We start from the raw sequence: 21,762 nt of genomic DNA, 5'->3' as shown, positions 1-21,762 counted from the left end.
AGAATGAAATCTTTTTCCCTTTGTTTTTCTACTTTTCATTAACATTTAGCTCAGCTCATGGTGCCTAAATCTGAAACATTATTGTGACACTCTTGTATTTCCTGTTCCTCCCTGCAGTGATTCACCCGTGTGGTCAGAGGAACGGTGGCTGCCAGCACATCTGCATTCCACTATGGCAGGGCAGGCGACCTGTGGCCTCGTGTCGCTGCCAGCCGGGACACATTCTGGTGCCTCAAGGATCTGGAAACTGTGTAGGTAATGTATTTTTGCTGTATTTTCTTTTTTGTCCTTTAGGCATTTTTGTGATACGGTCTCAATTCCTCTCATTGTGAAGGGTGGCGGGTAGAACAGTGTATGTCACTTAGCCTTAATGTGGATGTATGTAGCCTCTTTGTTATGCCATGAGGCTTCTTTTTCCACCATAGACCAGCAGGGTGAGGAGTGAGAGTCATGTGTGTATGCTTTGTCTAGGCACTGTTTGTGTTTGCTGGGCTGGTTTATAGAATGATAGATAGAGACTGGTACATACCACAGACTCTCTTTTCCTTTTGTTAGTCATGGTTGTTGGGGTATTGCTATTAGAATGAGTGAATGATAGGATTGAACACTTATGTGGGGACTTTCACTCTAATTTCTCACAACAAGGGATAACAGGATAAAACAAACTTTTGGCTTTAGGTGTGATCTTATATATCATCCAAGAGACATCAGCATCCTTTGCCAGGTTTGTTTTGAGCTGGTGGCCTCAGTGATGATGAGTTTTGTGTGCTGATCTTGTGTACCTTTGCAGCGTTTCAGCCTCAGGCCTTCCTCATCTACGCCAAGGGCCGGCCAGGGATGATCAAAGGTCTCAATCTTGACAGAGAAGATAATTCCGAGGTCATGATCCCCATCACCTCCCTCACCCGCCCCACCACACTGGACTACGACGTGCGGACACAGTTTATTTACTATGCAGACATTCAAAGGTGAGAAAACTGATCTGCTATTTCTCCCTTCTTTTGTCCTTTCCCAGGATTCTTGGGTTGACACCATGCATGGGTCCCCTTCAGTTGTCTCTATCCCATGTGTCTTCTGTGACTCCATTGCTCCATCTCATTCTGTCTCTGTATTTCAGATTTGTCATTGAGCGCAGGAATCTCAATGGAACGGTAAGGGAGGCTGTGGTGACCTCCGCTATCTTCAACATTGAAGGGCTGGCAGTGGACTGGATGGGCAGGAATATTTACTGGACGGACGAGGTAATTATTGTTTATTAAGTAAGAGCTGCGTAAAGTTCAGGTCTGTTTGTTTAGTTTAGGCTCATTCACTTTATTTTCTCTGAATATATTATCATTTAGTCAATTTAGAAGAATTTCATGGGGTGTCAGAATAAAAAATTTTCTATTCATTTCATGTATTTATGTATCACAATTTCCTTTTTGGTGACTAACAGGACACAACTCTTTTCCAGGGAGTGTCCTCAATATATGTTTGCTCAATGGAAAACCCAGAAAAACGCAAGATGTTGCTGCACGGAAACCTGACCAATGCCCGAGCCATCGTGCTAAATCCCCGGGATGGCTACATGTACTGGTCTGTGTGGCACTTCACCTCCCGAGGCAGGCAGGCCTCCACTGCCAGCCAGAGTGTCATTGAGCGTGCCTGGATGGATGGCTCTCATCGGGAGCCCTTTGTCATTTCTGAGTTACAGTGGCCCAACGGCCTCACTATTGACTTTAAGGAAGGCTATCTGTACTGGTGTGATGGCTATCACAGAGTGATTGGGAGGGTGAAGCTGGATGGCACTGGGCGGGAGGTGAGTGATGCAAGGTGTTGTTCATGTAGTGTTTATTTAGAAAGCATCCTCAAGCACACTTTGCATTGTGTATTGGTAAGGCACCTATATCATAACATTGAGATAAATGGTGGCTAATGGGAGTGCCTTGTCTGTATAGGTGGTGTTGAGAGGCGCAGTGTTGAGTCACCCATATGGCATTGCCTACCATGAAGGCTTCATCTACTGGTCAGAGTTCCAGAGTGGTGCCATTAAGCGGGTCAAGCTGGGCGGTGACAAAGACCCCGAGCAGCTCAAGCAAGAGAGCCCGTACATATTTGATCTGAAAGTCTTCACCAACAGCAGCCAGCAAGGTGAGTTTTTTTTAACTTTCTTTTTATTGCCCAAGTCACCTCTTACATAATAAGAAAAAATGTAATGAGATTCTAATTTGATCTTTTCCCTATAGATGGCAATGACTGCACAAGTGGAGCCTTGCAGTGTGCAGACCTGTGCCTGGCCACCCCAGAGGGCCCTGTGTGTGCCTGTGCCAAGGCTCGCCACCCTGACCCCAGTAATCCCAAGAAGTGTATCACCATTGTTGATTTCACTGAAGTAAGTCTGAGTGTTGTGCTGATAAGAATATGTTTGTGAGTGTTGTCTGCCATGGTTTCTTTTGTTTCTTGGCTCAAAACCATTAAAAGAACTGGTAAGAGTTTTTATATATGTATTGACTTGAGGCTCGGTGAATGGAGAAGTAGTAAGTGTTCTGAGGTTTTCTCCTTGCTAATGAAAGTCTTGAATAGATGAGAGCATTGATATATGGATCTACTGACAAAAAAGTGGCAGTGGATCAGAAAGTTGGGTGTTGAAATTTCAGCCAAGCCTGTGCAATGTGAGAGAGTTCCAGTGCAAGAAAAATCTCCGTTGTATCGACAAACGTTACATCTGTGACGGCGACAATGACTGCATGGACGGCAGCGATGAAGACTCTTCTCCCGGTGGCATATGTGGTAAGAGTGAAAATATTATGAGGTCAAAATTTTCCTCAAAACTGATTTATTTGAGAAGGGAGGCATTCAGTAATTGAGGTTCCACTGTATTTCTGTTATGCTGCTAAAGAGTAGGCATTGCTAGACTAATGATTTAAGGAAGATTGTGAAAATAAGGTATTTGCATAGAGAACTTGGGAAGGTTGAGTAAACATGACTGATCAAGTTAATACATTTGCTGGTATACATATCCAGGGAAGAACCATTATGTGATGAACTACTTTTGTTTGTTGTTGTCCAGCCAAGATGGTAATGAGCACCAAGTTGTGTCTTTCAGAGCATGCCCAGTGCAAAGGCGACATGTTCAAGTGCGGGAACAACCAGTGCATTGATCCCCACTGGGTGTGTGACGGTGACAAGGACTGCGCCAATGGTTTAGACGAGAGTGAGGAGCAGTGTCTCGTGCCGTACTGCTCGGCCGACAAGTTCAGGTACAAGAGGAGTGCTGTAGGGCGCCAGTGCTGCTTCTGTCACTTGATTTAGTTGTATAATTTGATTGTTTTTTTTCTTCACTGTGTCAGTATTGATACTTCTGTCATCTTATTAGTTTTATGGTTTGATTGTTATAGATTTATTTTTTTTACTTTTGCTGGTTCTGTCACTTAATTTAATCTTACAGTTGGATTAGTGTCTTTTCTCTGAGGCATTAATATTATTGCTGTCATTTAATTTAATTTTATGGTTTGGTTAGTTTTTGTATACTAAGATTTATTGACAAGCATTTGCTTTACTGACTGTGTGGTGTGTGGTGCCTGCAGGTGCAAGATATCTGGCCACTGCATCCCTCACTCGTGGGTGTGCGACATTGACAGGGACTGCGGTCCAGACGATGACTCAGATGAACACTCAACTTGTGGTGAGTTCTGCTGGCACGTTATGGATGGTCTGTTTTTTTTTCACACGTTATGAATACCTTAAATTTTTTTCACATATTGTGAATGGCATGCCATTCTTTCATGGACTGCCTTTTTTATTCTCTTTGTGCCTATTCTTGCTTTCTTGTGTTTCCTCCATTTATGTTGATGTTGAAGATTACACTCCTCGGCTTTCTCCAACTTCCTGCCACAACCTGAATGTTCATTCTCTCTTGATTTGCTGCAATTGGGAAAAATTGTTATTAGTAAGCTTTTGAGAATAATTTCTGAACCTTAGTTGTGATTATTTGAACCTTCTTATTAATGTCAAACTCTTTATAGCCATACTGTACCAAGTTTTTCTCGTCATGATCTGTCATTAACATGCTCATCTGTATCTGACATTACCTAACCTCACACACTCGTAACAGATTATGCAGAGTGTGATGCAATGGATTTCAAGTGTGACAACAAGCGGTGCATTAAGTCTCTCTACGTGTGCGATGGCGACGATGATTGCCGGGACGAGAGTGATGAGAAATTCTGCCACCAAATCTGTGCCAACACCACATCATCAGGCACTGCTGTATCCCCACTCTGTGCCAATGTGTGCCGGAACATCACAGACCCAGTAAATATCATTAGTGCTGGGTATTGTGCTTTAGTTTCTGTTGGTGTGATGTATGATTACCATGGCTCAGGTGGTAGGATATCTGACCACAGTGCAAGACATCCGTGACTTGAATCTTGGTTACGGGTCAGGATTTTTTTCAGAAACAAATGCCCAGGTTCACCCAGCTTTAATCCTTTCACTGTCACATGGATAACATTTGAGCAAAATAAAGATGGCAAAAATTGTTGTCTTGATGTGATATTGTGAGAAAAACCCCAGATTTCTTCACTGTTCCCTTCAGGCTCTGTGTGCTGACACTGTAGGCTGCACACCTTGTAGTGGCTTCACCACCTGCCTGGCAGTGTACCAAATGTGTGACAAGGAGCTCAACTGTCCAGATGGCAGCGATGAGACCAACTGTGAGGAAGTGGTAATTATGCTTCGCCATCTGTGTTTGAGGGAAATTAGACTGTGATGTAGAGAAATTGTTTTTTATATATTTTCTTCTTTGCAGTGCTCTTTCTGCCTCCCTATTGTCTTTCTTACTATTTCTTCTCTCTCTCTCTCTCTCTCTCTCTCTCTCTCTCTCTCTCTCTCTCTCTCTCTCTCTCTCTCTCTCTCTCTCTCTCTCTCTCTCTCTCTCTCTCTCTCTCTCTCTCTCTCTCTCTCTCTCTCTCTCTGTTCTTGTCTTGTTCTGATAAGTAATGTTGTTTTTTCACTTTTCCCTGGATGGCGGGTGCTGCTTCAGACATGCTCCGAGAGTGAGTACATGTGTCTCAGGACGAGAGAGTGCATTCCCAAAGACCTCAAGTGTGATGGAAACCCTGACTGCATTGACCAGTCTGATGAAGCGTCGTGTGGTGAGTGCAGGGCTCTGGTGCTGGTGCTTGCTTCTGTGGTGGTGTAGGTGACTGTCTCACTCCAGACAGCCTCCTCCTGCCATAGATCACCAGTGCATAGTTGTTTGTACTTGTGTCTTTAATATTGTTTTTGATGTGTGTATTTAAATATCTCTCAAGAAATCACAATAGATTATGGATATTTTTTCATTCCCTAATCTTGCTACTACACTATATTGTAAGAAGGAAACACTTGAGTCTTTAAGCCCATAGAAGTATAGCATAGTACTGACAAACTAATACATAACACACCACTAACTCATTGATATGAACATCATTCTGAAATTTTTCTTTACAGAAAATATTACCTGTTCACACAGTGATTGGAAATGCACCACCAAGCACCAGTGCATCCCTGAAATATGGAAGTGTGATGGAGAGAAGGACTGTCACGACGGCACTGATGAAGAGAACTGCCAAAACACTACCATCAAGTGCCCCTTGCCAGGCCACGTATGTGACAATTTCACTCGTTGCGTCCAGCCCGACACCCTCTGTGACGGACACAACCACTGCAAGGATGGCAGTGATGAGGGCGGGCGCTGCGGTTAGTTCCCCTTCAGCCTTTGTGTTCTTGCTTGGTGGGGAGACACTGCAGCATTCTTGATTTGGCTTTGGGCAGACTGGATGTCTTTACAGAGTGAAAATGACCTTGTCTAATGAGTGACTACCATTCCAGGAGAGTCTGACTGTGAGGTGATGGAGTGTGAGAAGAACTGCACTCAGGGTCCAGGTGGGCCTGTGTGCACCTGTCCTGCCGGACCAGACTTTGCTGTCTGACGGACGGATGTGCTCACTCCTTCACCCCTGTGATGAATGGGGCACCTGCTCCCAGAAGTGTGTGCCCACCAGACACATGTATAAATGTACCTGTATTGAGGGCTACATGATAGAGGCTGACCACTTCACTTGCAAAAGTACAGGTGTGTATTTTGATAATGCTGTTTTTGGTTATACTAGAAATCCTAACTCTTATGTTCCTCTGTTCTCACTCTTTTGGTCTCATGTACTTACTCTTATGTTCCTCTTATGCCCCTCAGATCCTGCCATTCCTTATGCCATCTTCAGCAACCGCCATGAGCTTCTCAGCATCACGCTCAACAACAAAGGCATGGGCGTCAAGGCGCTCATCTCCTCCCTCAAGAACACCATCGCTCTCGACTTTTTCCACTCTGATGAGGGAGATGCCATATTCTGGACTGACATTGTGGATGATAAGATTTACAAAGGAACTCTCTTGGCTGGAGGTAAGAAGGAACCGGAGGGTATCTATGTGTGTGTATGCATTATCTTGGTTAGCTTTCTGCTCAGAAATGTTGGCTTGGGGTATATGTTCAAGACACACCCTCCAGTTTTGTATTATCCTTTTGTTTTTTTTTATCTTTCTTTTCTTTTCCTACAGTGTCTCTCTTACATAAGAAAAAGAACAATTCAAAGAGATCATGTCATTGTACATCAGCAACACAGGAATCCCATATCTTTATTGAGAACACATTAACCTTTCAATCTTTTCCAGTGCTTACCAACATAGAGGTGGTGGTGCAGACAGGGCTGTCCACCGCTGAGGGGCTGGCGGTGGACTGGATGGCCGAGAACCTGTACTGGGTGGAGAGCAACTTGAACCAGATTGAGGTGGCTAAGCTCAACGGCTCATACAGACGAACACTCATCACCTCAGACATGGAGAACCCCAGAGCCATCTCTCTCGATCCCAGAGTTGGCATGGTCTTCTGGACTGACTGGGAGGTATTTACTAATGTGTGTGTGTGTGTGTGTGTGTGTGTGTGTGTGTGTGTGTGTGTGTGTGTGTGTGTGTGTAAAAGAGAGAGAATGATAGAATAAATGTGTGTATTTACATAGTTGTATCTGCTAGTTGTGACACACAGGAGAGGAACTATGCTTCAATGTTTCCTTTTCAATATTAACTTGTTAGTGATTCCTTGAAATTGTATATATGTCATGCAGAGACCATATTTTTGTCTGAGTTATTCCAGGCTGCAGTGTTAATTTGCGGAAAACTGTGGTTCTTTATGCTCCTTTTGATTGTGGTTCTCTTCAGCACTCAAAGATTTAACCATCTATTTCCCTCTCCAATCTTCCAATCTGGGCCATTCTTATGTATTGTGATATTTAGAATTTTACAGTTCTTATTCTTCCTTATGGTTACAGGCGATCTTTTCTCTCATGTTCATCTTTGCTTTTCTCTACACACCATCTCCAGTCCTCACTCCTCACAAATCTAGCAGCTTTTAACTATAACACAAAATCATGTTTGTATAGTAGACTTGTTAAGAATGTTTACATGGAAAGTGTGTCTGTCTAAATCCAGAAAGACAAGTCCAGAATTGAGTCGAGCAGCATGTCGGGGGAGGGGCGGCGTGTGGTGGTGTGGATCAATGAGGCGGCGGGCGGTGGCTGGCCCAACGGACTCACCCTGGATTATGCCCTGCGCCGGATTTATTGGACCGATGCTAAGTCCGACTCCATCCATACTGCTTTCTACGATGGCTCAGATCAAAGAACGGTCAGTTTCTCTCTCTCTCTCTCTCTCTCTCTCTCTCTCTCTCTCTCTCTCTCTCTCTCTCTCTCTCTCTCTCTCTCTCTCTCTCTCTTCTCTCTCTCTCTCTCTCTCTCTCTCTCTCTCTCTCTCTCTCTCTCAAGCAGAACTGTTTTTGAAGAATATTTATTGAGAATATTGTTTAGATTAGTTGATTCATTTGTTCCATTGATATACAGGGGATGCCTGCATGAATTTATTGTATTAACTTTTTTTGAAGATAGTAAGTTTTTATATTATTTTGTGTAATTTTGTTACTTCAGTAATTAATATTTTTTTATTTTAGTTATTTATGATTTTGTGCTAAGAGTGAGAATGATGTGTGTATGGGTAAATGATGCTCTTCCTGGGATAAATTGTGTGAGATTGCTGGCCTGGTATATAGACAGATAAATAGATAAATAAATACCTAGATATATAGATAGATAGATGGACAGTATTGTAGCCATCGGTCAACCTTCTCTTACATTCCAAAAAAATAAACAAGATGCATACAAATAATAAAAGTCGTAACTGAGCACACTCCTCTAATTTGCAGATCATTCAGAAGCACCACCTCCTGTCTCACCCCTTCGCCATCACACTGTATGGCAACTATGTGTACTGGACCGACTGGAAAACTAACTCTGTCATTAGGTGAGTAGTGAGAAGAAGCTTGGAACTTTGGAATTCCCTGGAAGCTTCCATACATCTTATAATTTAAACTTTTAAGAGGTCAAGTTTCAAGACGCTTATCTTCTAACAATGAACTATTTATTTTATTTATTCTTTTATGTAAGAGGAGAAATCTGGTCAAGGAAAGCAAAAGCAATTAAACAAATAAGACCCACTGTAAATAATCCTTCTCCACTCAGAGCCAACAAATTCCACGGGACAGATGTGGAGGATGTGGAGCGGACCATCACCCAGCCATTTGACATCCAGATCCTTCACCCGAGCCGCCAACCACGAGGTGAGAGAGAGAGAGAGAGAGAGAGAGAGAGAGAGAGAGAGAGAGAGAGAGAGAGAGAGAAACTGATGCTACATGTCTCAAATAAACAACACTAATAATTTTCCTTTCTCTGTCAGATGGGCCTAATCCGTGCAAGGTTAACAATGGTGGTTGCTCTCACCTGTGTCTGCTGAGCTTCAATGGGACCCGCCAATGCAACTGCCCGCACATCATGAGTCTCGGCCCAAACAACATGACTTGCATTCGTAGGTTTGGCAAAGTCCTGCTCTGAGTAGAAATACCTTGTGCTTGTAGACTGTTGTGGCTCATAGAATGGATTGTGTTGCCTCTTTTCTTATTGTCATTTCCTTGTAATAGATTGAATTTTGTTGGTCTTTTCTTCTCATCAAAGCTTTGCCTTAGTCAGACTGTCTTGCATCTCTCACTCAATGCTGTGGTGTTGCTTCTCTTTGCAGACAATGAGGAGGTGCTGCTGCTTTCCCTTGGTGATGAGATCCGAGGGGTTGACCTGACCAAGCCCACACACGACATCATTCCCCGCATCCCGTCCCCTAAGGTGAAGAATGTCCTAGCCATGGACTTCTACGCCAGCAAGAAGAGAATATACTGGGCTGATGCTGAAGTCAATAAAGTGATGAGGGTGAGTCTGACTGGCTCCCTCATTGAGACTGTCATTGACACCGTGCTCATTGCTCCCTCGGGTCTTGCCATCGATTGGCTGTCAGGGAACATGTTTGTCACCTCCCTGGGGGCCACAAAGCAGATCAGTGTGGCAACCTTGGATGGTGAATTTTTGATACCGATCATAAAAGACAATCTAACCTACCCCTTGTCCCTTGCTATAGATCCATTCAATGGTAGGATCTTCTGGTCAGACATTGGGGAGAATGAAGGAGTGTTCATGGCAACGATGGTGGGGAGTAACGTGACGGTGGTGTCCTCGCCGACAAGTAACAAGTTGCTGTCCAATGCCTCCAGCCTCTCCTACGACTCAAAGGACAGGCGTCTCTATTGGGTCAACCTGGGCACAAACACCATTCAGTACAAAGATCTGGTGACAAACAGATTGTTCAACCTTGAGCATCGCCCTTCTGATTATGTAAGCAGGCCAGAAGCCTTTGTTGTTTACCAGGATTTTGTTTACTTTGCCAATAGCTCAGGCACTATTTGCAAGATGGACAAGACTACTGGGAATCGGTTTGAAGTGGTCAGGTCTGGACTGGGGAAGATTCTGTCCCTTAAGATATACGATGCGTCAGTGCAGAACGGCAGTAACGCCTGCACACAGAACAGCCTGCCGTGTGCTCACCTGTGCCTGCCCACACAGAAGACCACCAAGGAATGCCACTGTGCTGTTGGCTACAAGGTGGACAGAAAGGTCCACACGCGGTGCATTGGGGACGATGGCATTCTCATATACTCCAGTGATGCTGGACTCAATGGACTGAGTGTGATATCTCCTCTGACAGTCGGGGAGGCCCTGACCTCCATACCAGCTGTGGGGTCGGCTACAAGGCTCGATTTTGACTCAAATCAGGACCTAATTGTGTGGGCGGACAGCAACAGGGGAACCATCACCACCATTGGCAGGGACGGCACCAACCGGCAAGTCATCGTGAAGGACTCCAAGGGGGTGGAGGGCATTGCAGTGGACTGGGTGGCCAACAACCTATATTGGACAAACCCTCGAGACAACGTCATTGAAGTGTGTCGCCTCAATGGCTCTGAGCACTTTGTAATCCTTGCCAATGATCTGGAGGAGCCAGGAGCCATTGTTGTGGTCCCCAGCACTGGCCACCTGTATTGGGTGGACCACGGCGCCAACGGGGCAAGGATTGAACGAGCAACTCTAGATGGAGGGAACCGGAGCATTCTGGTGAACGAGTCACTTCAGTACCCAGTGGACTTGGCAGTGGATATTAGTGGCAACCACCTGTACTGGGTGGACCGCAGAGCCAAGACGCTAGAGCGGATCAACCTGGACGGCACAGGTCGGACGGTCTTGCTGGACGAAGCAACTCTCCAGCAGCCTGTGGCCGTCTTTGCCTACAGTAACAACATCTACTGGGCTGACAAGTAAGTCATAATGCCTTCATGTTGGTGGCCATAAAGAGTCAGAAGTAGAATGATGGATGTTTTTTTCCGTTTGCCAGTGTATTTGTTCTTTGCATGAGGTTGGTTAGTGAAATGTGGCAGCCATGTTTGATAACCGTAATACACTAAATGTTCTCCAGAGGGTACGCAGGCGGCTCAGTGAGGACAGCTCCCGAGGACAACCTGGGGCGGGTGTCGACCCTGAGGGACAGCCTGGGGGACTCTGTGAAGGACATCATCATCATGAACTCGAACACCCAGATTGGCATCAACCATTGTGCCATCAACAACGGTGGCTGTGAGGAACTCTGTCTCTACAATGGCACACACGCCAACTGCAAGTGTTACCATGGACAGGTTGATGCCAGTGGAAAGTCGTGTAAAGGTAAGCATGAAGATGTTGTGTAAGGTGAACATGAAGAAGTCTTTAATTGAATATACTCTTGGTGGTAGTATGGTGGTCCATAAAATTCATTTTTCAGAAATGCCCTGTGTTCAAATAAATTTCTTTGCATTTGCAGAGTACGAGGCTTTCCTCATGTTCTCGACCATCACTGCCATTGACAGCGCTCACATGTTTGATGAAAAGGAACCTAACACTCCCTTGAAGAAGATCACCTCCAACCTCATGAAGAATGCCGTCAGCTTGACCTTTGAGTATTCCACCAAACGTGTTTTCTACTCGGACATCCAGAAGGGAAGCATCAACACAGTGTTTTTCAATGGATCTGGCCATGATGTCCTTGTTGAGAGTGAGTACAGGCAGGGAGGAGGAGTACCTGTGTAGTGAGTACAAGCAGGGAGGAGAAAGACTTGTGTAGTGAAGCTTTAAGAAATACTGAGAGCAGAAACATACATTATCCTTTTACAATTAGAGTTGACTTTACAGGACTAATCTAGTATGTCATCTCATCACATAGAACAGATAACTGTATTTTGTAGGAAGCACAGGGAAGAGTAGCATGCATGAGGTGACTTGACATGACCTAGCCAGTGTATGTTTTGCCACACAGAGCAGGGTTCGGTGGAAGGACTGGCGTTTGATGAGAAGGAGCGAGATCTTTACTGGACCTGCCAGAGTGACCCGGCCATTAACCGCATGAGTGTGGACTCCAGCAAAAGGTTGAAGTGGGTGGAAAAAATAGTCCACCTTGAGTCGGGGGACAAACCAAGGGGCATTGTGGTTGACAGCTGTGAACGGTAGGTGGTGGTAACTCTTTATATGTGAAGTAGTGGTGTCTAGATAACAAGGTCTGGCTATATTCCCACTGCCAACATTAAGAATACTGCCACCACATTCCCTTGGGCATCATAAGAGGTGACTCAAGGGGATGGGGTGAGAGTATGAGGGACCTTCTTGTCTAATCATTCCCGCAGTGAGACAAAGCATGGGATTGTCTCGTCTGCATAGTGATAGGAAGAAATGTCTTGAGTGTTGATAGGTCTAGTGTTGAATTGTTATTGTAGAAAGGATCCTGTTACTGTCCATGCTCTCTCTCTCTCTCTCTCTCTCTCTCTCTCTCTCTCTCTCTCTCTCTCTCTCTCTCTCTCTCTCTCTCTCTCTCTCTCTCTCTCTCTCTCTCTCTCTCTCTCTCTCTCTCTCTCTCTCTCTCTCTCTCTCTCTCTCTCTCTCTCTCTCTCTCTCTCTCAAGGGTGTTATTCCTATTTCAGATTTTCATTTTTCTGTTTTTCCTTTTTATTAATTCCATTTTCTTTTTTTTTCACCCATGGAAAACATTCACTTCTGCCTTTTCCCCTCAGCCAGATCTACTGGACTAACTGGAACTCCGAGGCTCCGTCCATCCAGCGCTCCTACGTGGACGGCAACGGCCTGAAGTCCATCGTCACCACACACATCCGCATGCCCAACAGTCTAGCAATTGACCACATGGCGCAGAAGCTGTACTGGGGAGATGCACGCCTGGACAAGATTGAACGCTGCAATCTGGATGGCTCTGACAGGGTGGTGAGTGTATAGTCTTATTTCAGCACAGGGACGTGAGGGAAACTGCAAGAACTCATCAAGTCTATAGGTTGAAGTCCTTCCTTGAAACTCACCTACTTGTTTCCATTTATCATCTTCATCCATAGATTTTTTTTTTTAGATCTTTTAAGTTCTCAAATGACTTGGCACTAGCAGCGTGATTACCAAGATTGTTCCATACATTAACTACTTTTTTAGAAACCTATTTCTTGTATCCCTTATTAGAATATCACTGCCACCAGCACATGAAGGTTCAATCATAGCATCATTCACTTGTATCACATGTACAATGATTCTATAGTTTGTGTATCTGTATGATGTAAAATCTTTATGCATTGACAGAAGCCACTCAATTATCAACTGACCTGAATCATCACAACTGGTGGTATAGGAAGAGTTACCTTGAATCCATCAACAGATACTGCTCAAGATCACTCCCAGCCACCCGTTTGACCTTGCGCTGTATGGGGACTATATTTTCTGGACTGACTGGGTGCTGCGTGGTGTGGTGCGCGCCAACAAGTACACTGGGGAGGAGGTGGTGAGGCTGCGCAAGAATGTGGATTGGCTGATGGGCATCGTGGCTGTGGCCAATGACACCAATGCATGTGTGTGTTTGTGTGTGCTGTAGTGAGTCATCATAGAGAAGGGATCTGGATAGTAATTCCAGGCTTGCCATATATCATGGATTACATAAGGATCTTTGCATAACATATCTCAAAACTGGATATTGTTATGTGCTAAGGATTTATGAACCAGTAATGAACCTCATGTTGTCTTACTGACATAGTAACTTCCTAAACCAAGATATATGGTACTTCTGTACATCTTATATTAACATTTATCTTCATGCCACACAAGTTTTTTTGGGGGTTATATATGAAATATAACTAAAAAAAACTCCATTAGATGAAGTGATGTGGCTCTTTGTGATGTGCAGGTGATGCCAACCCATGTCACATCCTCAATGGTGGGTGTGAGGACATCTGCCAGCTGGATGAGCGGGCGCAGGTGCAATGCCGCTGCTCACCCGGCCGGACACTGCTGGCTGATGACCGCCGCTGTGCTGTCAGGGTTGCCAATTGCACTGAAGACCAGTTTGAATGCAGCGTTGGCTTCTGCATCCCTTACACTTACTCCTGCGACGGAGTGGCTGAGTGTCCCGATGGATCTGATGAAGATGAGCAGCACTGCCGTGAGTTTATTCTTCTTGTTGCATCTTCATACTTTCAGTGAGCTCCGGTGGAAAAATTTCTTATTCATTTGTTTTTTATTCTTTATTTAATGATATTTTATTCTGTTTCCTGCATCTGACAGCTGACTGAGAGCCTTGTGTGTGTGAGGGAACTGCCACCAGATTTTTTAATGTTCCTTTTACTTCTCTATTCTTACTATGCAGTGATAAAGTGATATATGTAACTTACATTCATAGCTGTGTTTTTTTGGTCTTCAGAATTTTTCACATTTGATTGTATTTTGAAATAAAATTGAGCTTTTTTATTAATGTAGTATGTGGGAAAAGTTTTCATCCACTTTGTGTTGGCACAGTGACTCGCACCTGCCGGGAAAATTATTTTTCCTGTGGCAATGGCCCCTGTGTGCCCAAGGAGTCCGTGTGTGACCGGCGCGCCAACTGCCCAAACTTCAAGGACGAGAGCGACTGTGAGTGCAATGAGGATGAGTTCCGGTGCCACACGTCAGGCTTCTGCATCAACGCCGGCCTGAGGTGTGACTTTGACCCAGACTGTCCCGACGCCAGTGATGAGATGGGCTGTGGTGAGTGGAGGGCTGATCTCTTATCAGTCAAAAAGGCTTTGTTTGAGCTTAATTCTCACTGTCCCTTAAAGATTCTCTAAAGGAATTTTGAGCTAAGATATAAAGATTCACACAGAATTTCAAATAAAGAGATTTTGTCTTTTGTAAATAATTCTAAGACATGTACTTATCTCAAGAATTATGTTTCTCTCCTGTCACCACTGACAGTGCTGCTGTGTAATGATTGATTGCCATTCCTCATAACAGAGAAGACTGACTGCTCTACCTACATCCTGGATGGGTTCAACAGCTCTGATCTGATAAATTGTGCCAACACCACTCACTGCATCCACCGCAAGTGGCTCTGTGACGGTGCCAATGACTGCTGGGACAACTCGGATGAGCTTAACTGCACCTCAAGTGAGAATTTAGTTCTGTACCTGTTTCTTCCTCGCTCATTGTTGGTAAACATTTTTTGACTCAAAAACAACTCACATAAATAAAAGCTAAGCTCTAACTTCACATTATACAACACTTAAATCATTTACTCAATTGTTGCTGAATTTCTGTAGATTGTAAAGTTTCAAAGTATCCAATGAGACAGACTGATTTAACATAATGAACTGAAAAATATGCAGACAGCATTGCAAAGCTTATCTTGTGGCTTTATTTTATTTTTGTTATATTGCTTAGTTTGTACAGCTTGAAATTGTGCTCTCTGAAATTTGCTTATATATTTAATTCTCTCTTCCAATTTTATGTCTGGACTTGGTATGGTAATGGCTTCTGCTGTGTGACTTGTTTTACTCCTGCTATTTCTCTGGAATCGTTCATGTTCAAATACTTCTGCCAAATGCTGCTTCCCTCTTGTTATGTAAAACCTCCATGATTCCTTCCTTATTTAAATGAATGTTGACGTGTGCTATTTGCTTTGATCCTTCATATGCTTACGTGCTTTCTTCCCCTTTCAAAAAATCCAACTTGTATTCTGGTGTTCCTGTACCACATGTGCCCTGTGTTCTGCATGCTTTGTACTGCTTTGTGCTGCTCTGTACTTAATGTTAAGGTAAGAGTGGCACCTGCCCTCCTGGCCTTTTCCTTTGTGATGGTGACCGCTGCTTGCCCACCACCTGGCGCTGTGATTGGGAGCTTGACTGCTCCGACATGACCGATGAGCTTGACTGCAGTGAGTGTTTCCTCTGTGATGTCTGCTGGCTTGTTACTCATTTCTGCTTCTAGAATAGCATAGATTTTCATTCACATTAGTTGAGATGTCTCGTGTTACAAAGGTGTTATGAATTCAAGCCTTTTTTTTTATGGAATTTCTTGATTTGCACAGATTTTCATGATGACACTGAGACCCCTTAGTCTTTTAACATCTCTACACACTTGAAGTACATAGACATTAGATCAGTAGAGAAATTTGCATGGACACACACACACACACACACACACACACACACACACACACACACACACACACACACACACACACACACACACACACACACACACACACGTAGTGTAGTGGTTAGCACGCTTGACTTACAATCGAGAGGGCCGGGTTCGAGTCCTGGTAAGCGGCGAGGCAAATGGGCAAGCCTCTTAATGTGTGGCCCCTGTTCACCTAGCAGTAAATAGGTACGGGATGTAACTCGAGGGGTTGTGGCCTCGCTTGCCCGGTGTGTGTTGTGTGTTGATGTGGTCTCAGTCCTACCCGAAGATTGGTCTATGAGCTCTGAGCTCACTCCGTAATGGGGAAGACTGGCTGGGTGACCAGCAGGCGACCGAGGTGAATTACACACACACACACACACACACACACACACACACACACACACACACACACACACACACACACACACACACACACACACACACACACACACACACACTAGTAACTGTTCTTGTGCCTACACTCACAGCAAACCGAGTTAAATAAAGTGTCCTCTGTACTCACACACTGAAACACCCTTGACAGTAACTGAACCAGTGGAGAGCTCGTCCTGCCCCAATGGAACCTTCCAGTGCAAGAATGGGCGGTGCATTGCTGTGAGCTTTGTGTGCAATGGTGAGAACGACTGCCAGGATGAGGAGGACGGAGGGCAGCCCAGCGATGAAGCCACTTGTGTCTACTCTTGTGCTGAGGGTGAGTGATCTAGTGGTGCAGTGTTTCCTTCCTGTCTGTTGTATTGCTGTTGCCTCTTGTCTGCTTGTCTTTTTCATCCATGGGCTCCTGAATTAGACTTTGTAATCCTGTTGTTCTGCTGCTCATCCACAGAGTATTTCAAATGTAATGACAGCAACTGCATCCCCCGGACGTGGGTTTGTGATGGCCACAGTGACTGTCCGGATGGCTCGGATGAACCTTCTGACTGTGGTGAGTTGAGAGGAAAAGCATCAAGTTTAGAGAACAGGTCACCGTGAAGAGAAAAGAGCTTCAAATTAAGACAAGAGCAATATAGATTTAGGCAAAAGACAGCTTGGAGTTAAGATAAGATAAGCTAAATGTTAGGAGAAAAGAGCTTGGTGTTATATATTCCACCCTCAAGAATGTTCCCCTTCCACTAATTCATTTCACTAATTTCCTGTAGCAGAGTCAAAGGTGTGCAAGAAGGAGGAATTTAACTGTACCGGCACAGGACGCTGCATCTCCAAGCAGTGGATGTGTGACGGAGACTATGACTGTGAGGGCGGGGAGGACGAGAACCCTCCTGAGGGCTGCCCTGATCCCCCTCCACTCATCTGTGCAGCCGGCCAATTCTCCTGTCCTATCTATGACCGATATGACCGCCGCTGCATCTTGGAGGTGAGGCACTCTGCTCTGTTGCCTCAAGTCGCCTATCTGTGTCTATTTTTGTACCAGCTGGCAGTTGTATACAGTGGCCCAAACACCACTCACTCGTCCACACATCTTACACTCAGCCCCTTTGCCCCTGTTGCTCTCATTAATCTTGGAAGTTGGTATGGTCTTGAAGATAATGGTGAAACAATAGTGAGCTTGGAGAAAACAAGAACCTGACTTTGAAAACATATTTAAATTGTAGCTATGGACTTATCTTAAAAAAATTAACAACTCCTCAACAGTCTAGTTCAAATTATTCAGGTTTTCAAAGATGTTTTCATTATTCTAATGATTTCTTAATTGTCTTCAGTTGTGCATCTTATTCAAGTTTCTTTATTAGTATAATTGTTAATATATAGTAGCTTATTCAGTCAATTTGTGTATATTTTTTTAGTTCCAGAGCAGTTAAATTCAAAGGTAAAAGGTGTGCTGAAAACAGGAATGTCTAAGAATTACATCAAACTAACATTAAGTAAAAATAAAACAAGTAGAAAATTTCACATTAACACAGCTTTGATCTTGGTTCATCAGTCGTACTACTGTGACGGACACAAGGACTGTTGGGACGGCAGTGATGAGCCGTCCTCTTGCAATCCTCACACCTGCCTCAAGTCACAGTTCAGGTGTGGCGGCGACGTCCTCAAGTGCATCCCGGAAGTGTGGGTCTGCAATGGCCGGCCTGACTGTGACGACGCCTCGGATGAAGCCAACTGCAGTGAGTACAAGTGTTGCCTCTTGTTGGATTTGCTTTGCTGTAAAACCTTGTATTTGTATCTCATTATGAGTCCCCTTGCTCTTCCTTTCCACCCCATCCTTTCCTTTCCTTCCTTAGACACAAATGAGTACAGCCATTTTCTAGTATCCTTGCTCTACTGGAAAATCTTTTACTTTGTCTTCTCATTATGAGTTCCCTTCTCTTTTCCCTTCCCATCCTTTCCTTCCCTTGAAATGGAAGTGAGTAGGTACAAATGATCCTTTCTGGTGTCCTTTCAGTTTTCCTGCTCCTCTTTTTCTCACCACATCCTTCCCATCATCATAGCTGTCAACCCCTGGAAGTCCCAAAGAGTGAGAAGCAGGGATCCAGGGGTTGCAGCCCCTGGTCAGGTCCATGGCAGTGCCCTGTTAGGAGGGTGAAGGGGGGTAAAGTCCCCTGCACCCCCTCAACAACAACAAAGCATGAGATACATTTATGTCTAGCAATTGCTGGTTGGCTGTAATTGACCAATAGGTGAAGGCTTACAGACTGAAGGAAAGCGGACGTTTTATAATCTGTAGAATTTTGTTTTACAATTTCTTTTGAAAATATCATGTTAAAAAGAATATTTGGGAAATATTTGTAAAAATGCGTGAGTGTTTAGAGGCGATGGTTGTGAGATTGATATGAAGGAGAAATGCGTGACTCACGCTTGATGCGTGAGAGTTGACAAGTATGCATCATTAGAAGTAAAGCCACCAATTAACGAGCTCTGGTTGTTGTTGGAGACACCAAACATTAAGCATCCATTGTCACTGTTTCCTCAGCCATCATGTGGGTGATGAATGATTGGCTTCCGTGAATTATTATTTCACTTATTTGATCATCATTGCCATCATCATCTCTGGAATCGAGCCATTATCATCATCAGCATCATCAGCACATCATCACTAATTTAACCTGCCATAATCACATAATGCTGGTGAACAGTTCACAAATGCACACTAACAGCTTGCCGGCACTTCAGTAAACGAATTTTTACCGTGGAAAAAGAATGCGATGTAATTTTTTCTTTTGGTTCATAGGCACAGGCACGCATGTTAAAACTACTAACAGAGTGCATATACCTTGGAAAAATAAGCAAACAAATTGTGAACAAGGGATTATGAGAAATGGCGCTTTACCAGTACACACTCACTACAGACACTGGACACAGATTAATGGGAGGGGCAGTGAGGACAACCCCCACCAGGAAGACATCGGTCAGTGGAGGTTTCGAGACACCACTTATTGCCTCGTTCCTCTCTTTTCCTCTCTCATCCGTCTTCCTTATTTATCCTTTCTCATCCTTTCTGTTCCACCATCTACCTCCCTTACTCTTCTCTCTCTTCCCACATCATTATCGTCCATCTTCTTTCCTGTCCCTTTATCCTTTCTCTCTATGGCATCTACATTCTTTTTTGCATAACGCTTTCATAATTTTTTTGCTCCCTCTTCACTTGTTCTCTTATTCTTCCTCATCTCTCATCATCTTTCTTTTCATGCCTCATCATCTATCTACCTTCCTTGCCTCAACCGCCCCTTCCCTTCCCTTCCTTCTTGTCTTCACTCCCCTCTCCGTCTTTCCTCTTCATGTCTTCACTCTTCACCCTTGTCAGAAGTCGAGTCACGCTCTTAACCGTTTTGTTTGGATCGGTCAAGAATACTGAAGGTCTGTAGGGAAACGCTTTGCTCTCACCACCACTAGAAACCACAAACTTACTTGGTTCTCGGGAATATTAACGTGGACATCATGTTATTACGTCGCTAGAATCTTAAAAAAAAATATGAGAACTAGTACAAATTAATTTGGAATAGTAATAGTTGTGGCAGGAGATGCAAGGTAATGATTGAGGTTACAGTCTCTCTTAGATCTCTCCTCTCCTCTCTTGTCATTCTAAACACGGAGGAGTGGCGGCGATCACTCCCCAGTCCCTTCAACACGTGCCTGGTGAACTGAGCGTTGAAAGTCTTGCCGGGGACTTTTAAAACACCTGCCCACACACGAATCGTTTTGAGGCGGGTATGGTTGAAGTTACCCGCTTTTTTTAATAGTTTTTGTGGTTCATGTGAGAGATTAACGAAACTTCTGTATTATTAGCAGGAGAAACAGTCTTGAGAATCTGGCTAATCATATTTGTGGCCTTTAAAAATAATCGTGGTGAGAGAGCTAAGCGTTTATGAATATTGGCATTTTTTTTAATAAGTTACGCTGTTTTTAAGAGTGTTTGTGTCATTCTAGTGACTAATTATTAATATTTCTACATTACTAAAAGTACAAACACATTTAAAAATCCAGCCTGTTTTATATGTGACCATGTAAATAGATGTGGTGAGAGTAAAATGTTTATGAATATTGGCAGTTTTTAATAAGTTACGCTGGTTTTTAAGAGTGTTTGTGTTATTCTAGTGACTGATTATTAATATTTATACGTTATTAAAAGTACAAACACACTTGAAAATCCAGCACATCACAACTATTGGCCTTTGAAAATGGTCGTGGTGAGAGAGCAAAGCGTTTTTGGTTACTAGTCACGAACACGAAAAATCTGGCTCTCCTTACATATGCATCAAAGCAAAGCACACTCCAACACTTCTATTGTGTATACTTTGTACGCAGTGAAGTGATGCAGTACATAGTAAGTAATGGAGGGAGTTAGTATTAGGTGACTCTCTCTCTCTCTCTCTCTCTCTCTCTCTCTCTCTCTCTCCTTCTTTTCTAATTACTTCCTTCCATATCTTCTCTTTCTCCTAGCTTCCCTTCCAATTTCTACTATTTCTCTCCGTTCCACCTTCTCTCCTTCCTTCACACACACACACACACACACACACACACACACACACACACACACACACACACACACACACACACACACACACACACCGCGTAGTGTAGTGGTTAGCACGCTCGACTCAATCGAGAGGGCCGGGTTCGAGTCCCAGTAAGCGGCGAGGCAAATGGGCAAGCCTCTTAATGTGTGGCCCCTGTTCACCTAGCAGTAAATAGGTACGGGATGTAACTCGAGGGGTTGTGGCCTCGCTTTCCCGGTGTGTGTTGTGTGTTGATGTGGTCTCAGTCCTACCCGAAGATTGGTCTATGAGCTCTGAGCTCGCTCCGTAATGGGAAAGACTGGCTGGGTGACCAGCAGACGATCGAGGTGAATTACACACTCACACTCTCTCTCTCTCTCTCTCTCTCTCTCTCTCTCTCTCTCTCTCTCTCTCTCTCTCTCTCTCTCTCTCTCTCTCCCAGGGATGTGAGTTTGAATAAGCGTTTGTTATTTGTTATTCATGCTCGTGTCGCGTCATAGTAGAGAAAATTAAGGTTTGGGATACACAGAGTAGCAATATTTGTTTACTTTTACCCTTTCCTTACTCAGCGGCGTTCCTCGTAACAGCAACAGCAACAGTACGGAGGGGTGAGGGAGGAAGGGACAGAGATAGATAGAGACAGATAGAGATAAGGAAGACTAAATGGTGAAGGAAGGGAGAAATTTTATGGGAGAAGAATGGAGGAGATAAATTTGTGTTTGTATTCAGGCGACCTTCCTCTTCCACTGAGAGAAAAATACGTTATCAGTCTCCGCTCCGACAAGAGAGGAAGTGAGTGCGTTTGTAAAAATGAAAACAATAACACCGTTCATTCATTGAGGTTATTTTTTTTTTCA

At 44.0% G+C, this 21,762-nt stretch overlaps 1 protein-coding gene and 1 long non-coding RNA gene across 2 annotated transcripts in view; one reads left to right on the top strand and one right to left on the bottom strand.

The window, feature by feature from the left end:
- LOC123507048 (prolow-density lipoprotein receptor-related protein 1-like) overlaps positions 1-21,762 on the top strand; it is a 126,650-nt gene that overhangs the window by 41,301 nt on the left and 63,587 nt on the right. The window contains 34 exon segments of the mRNA XM_045259567.1: positions 118-255; positions 791-968; positions 1,118-1,241; positions 1,454-1,798; positions 1,938-2,130; positions 2,226-2,371; positions 2,637-2,769; positions 3,086-3,239; positions 3,567-3,664; positions 4,094-4,293; positions 4,577-4,705; positions 5,024-5,135; positions 5,473-5,721; positions 5,854-5,936; positions 5,938-6,097; positions 6,215-6,421; positions 6,691-6,920; positions 7,504-7,698; positions 8,270-8,367; positions 8,586-8,683; positions 8,800-8,928; positions 9,139-10,759; positions 10,918-11,162; positions 11,299-11,529; positions 11,791-11,977; positions 12,539-12,743; positions 13,180-13,369; positions 13,702-13,956; positions 14,310-14,537; positions 14,784-14,936; positions 16,498-16,665; positions 16,798-16,896; positions 17,114-17,325; positions 17,893-18,076. Of these exon segments, the coding sequence (XP_045115502.1) occupies positions 118-255; positions 791-968; positions 1,118-1,241; positions 1,454-1,798; positions 1,938-2,130; positions 2,226-2,371; positions 2,637-2,769; positions 3,086-3,239; positions 3,567-3,664; positions 4,094-4,293; positions 4,577-4,705; positions 5,024-5,135; positions 5,473-5,721; positions 5,854-5,936; positions 5,938-6,097; positions 6,215-6,421; positions 6,691-6,920; positions 7,504-7,698; positions 8,270-8,367; positions 8,586-8,683; positions 8,800-8,928; positions 9,139-10,759; positions 10,918-11,162; positions 11,299-11,529; positions 11,791-11,977; positions 12,539-12,743; positions 13,180-13,369; positions 13,702-13,956; positions 14,310-14,537; positions 14,784-14,936; positions 16,498-16,665; positions 16,798-16,896; positions 17,114-17,325; positions 17,893-18,076 (7,377 nt within the window).
- LOC123507049 lies at positions 15,737-17,283 on the bottom strand. The gene is made up of 3 exons (XR_006675565.1): positions 17,151-17,283; positions 16,477-16,891; positions 15,737-15,751 (listed from the first exon to the last, which is right to left on the bottom strand). It is a non-coding gene; the product is annotated as an uncharacterized LOC123507049 (long non-coding RNA).

Source organism: Portunus trituberculatus, chromosome 21, assembly GCF_017591435.1.
Source record: "Portunus trituberculatus isolate SZX2019 chromosome 21, ASM1759143v1, whole genome shotgun sequence".
In the NCBI taxonomy this organism is placed as follows: Eukaryota; Metazoa; Arthropoda; class Malacostraca; order Decapoda; family Portunidae; genus Portunus; species Portunus trituberculatus.
The sequence above is the reverse complement of the archived record's forward strand: the minus strand, read 5'-3'. Positions and strand labels throughout refer to the sequence as shown.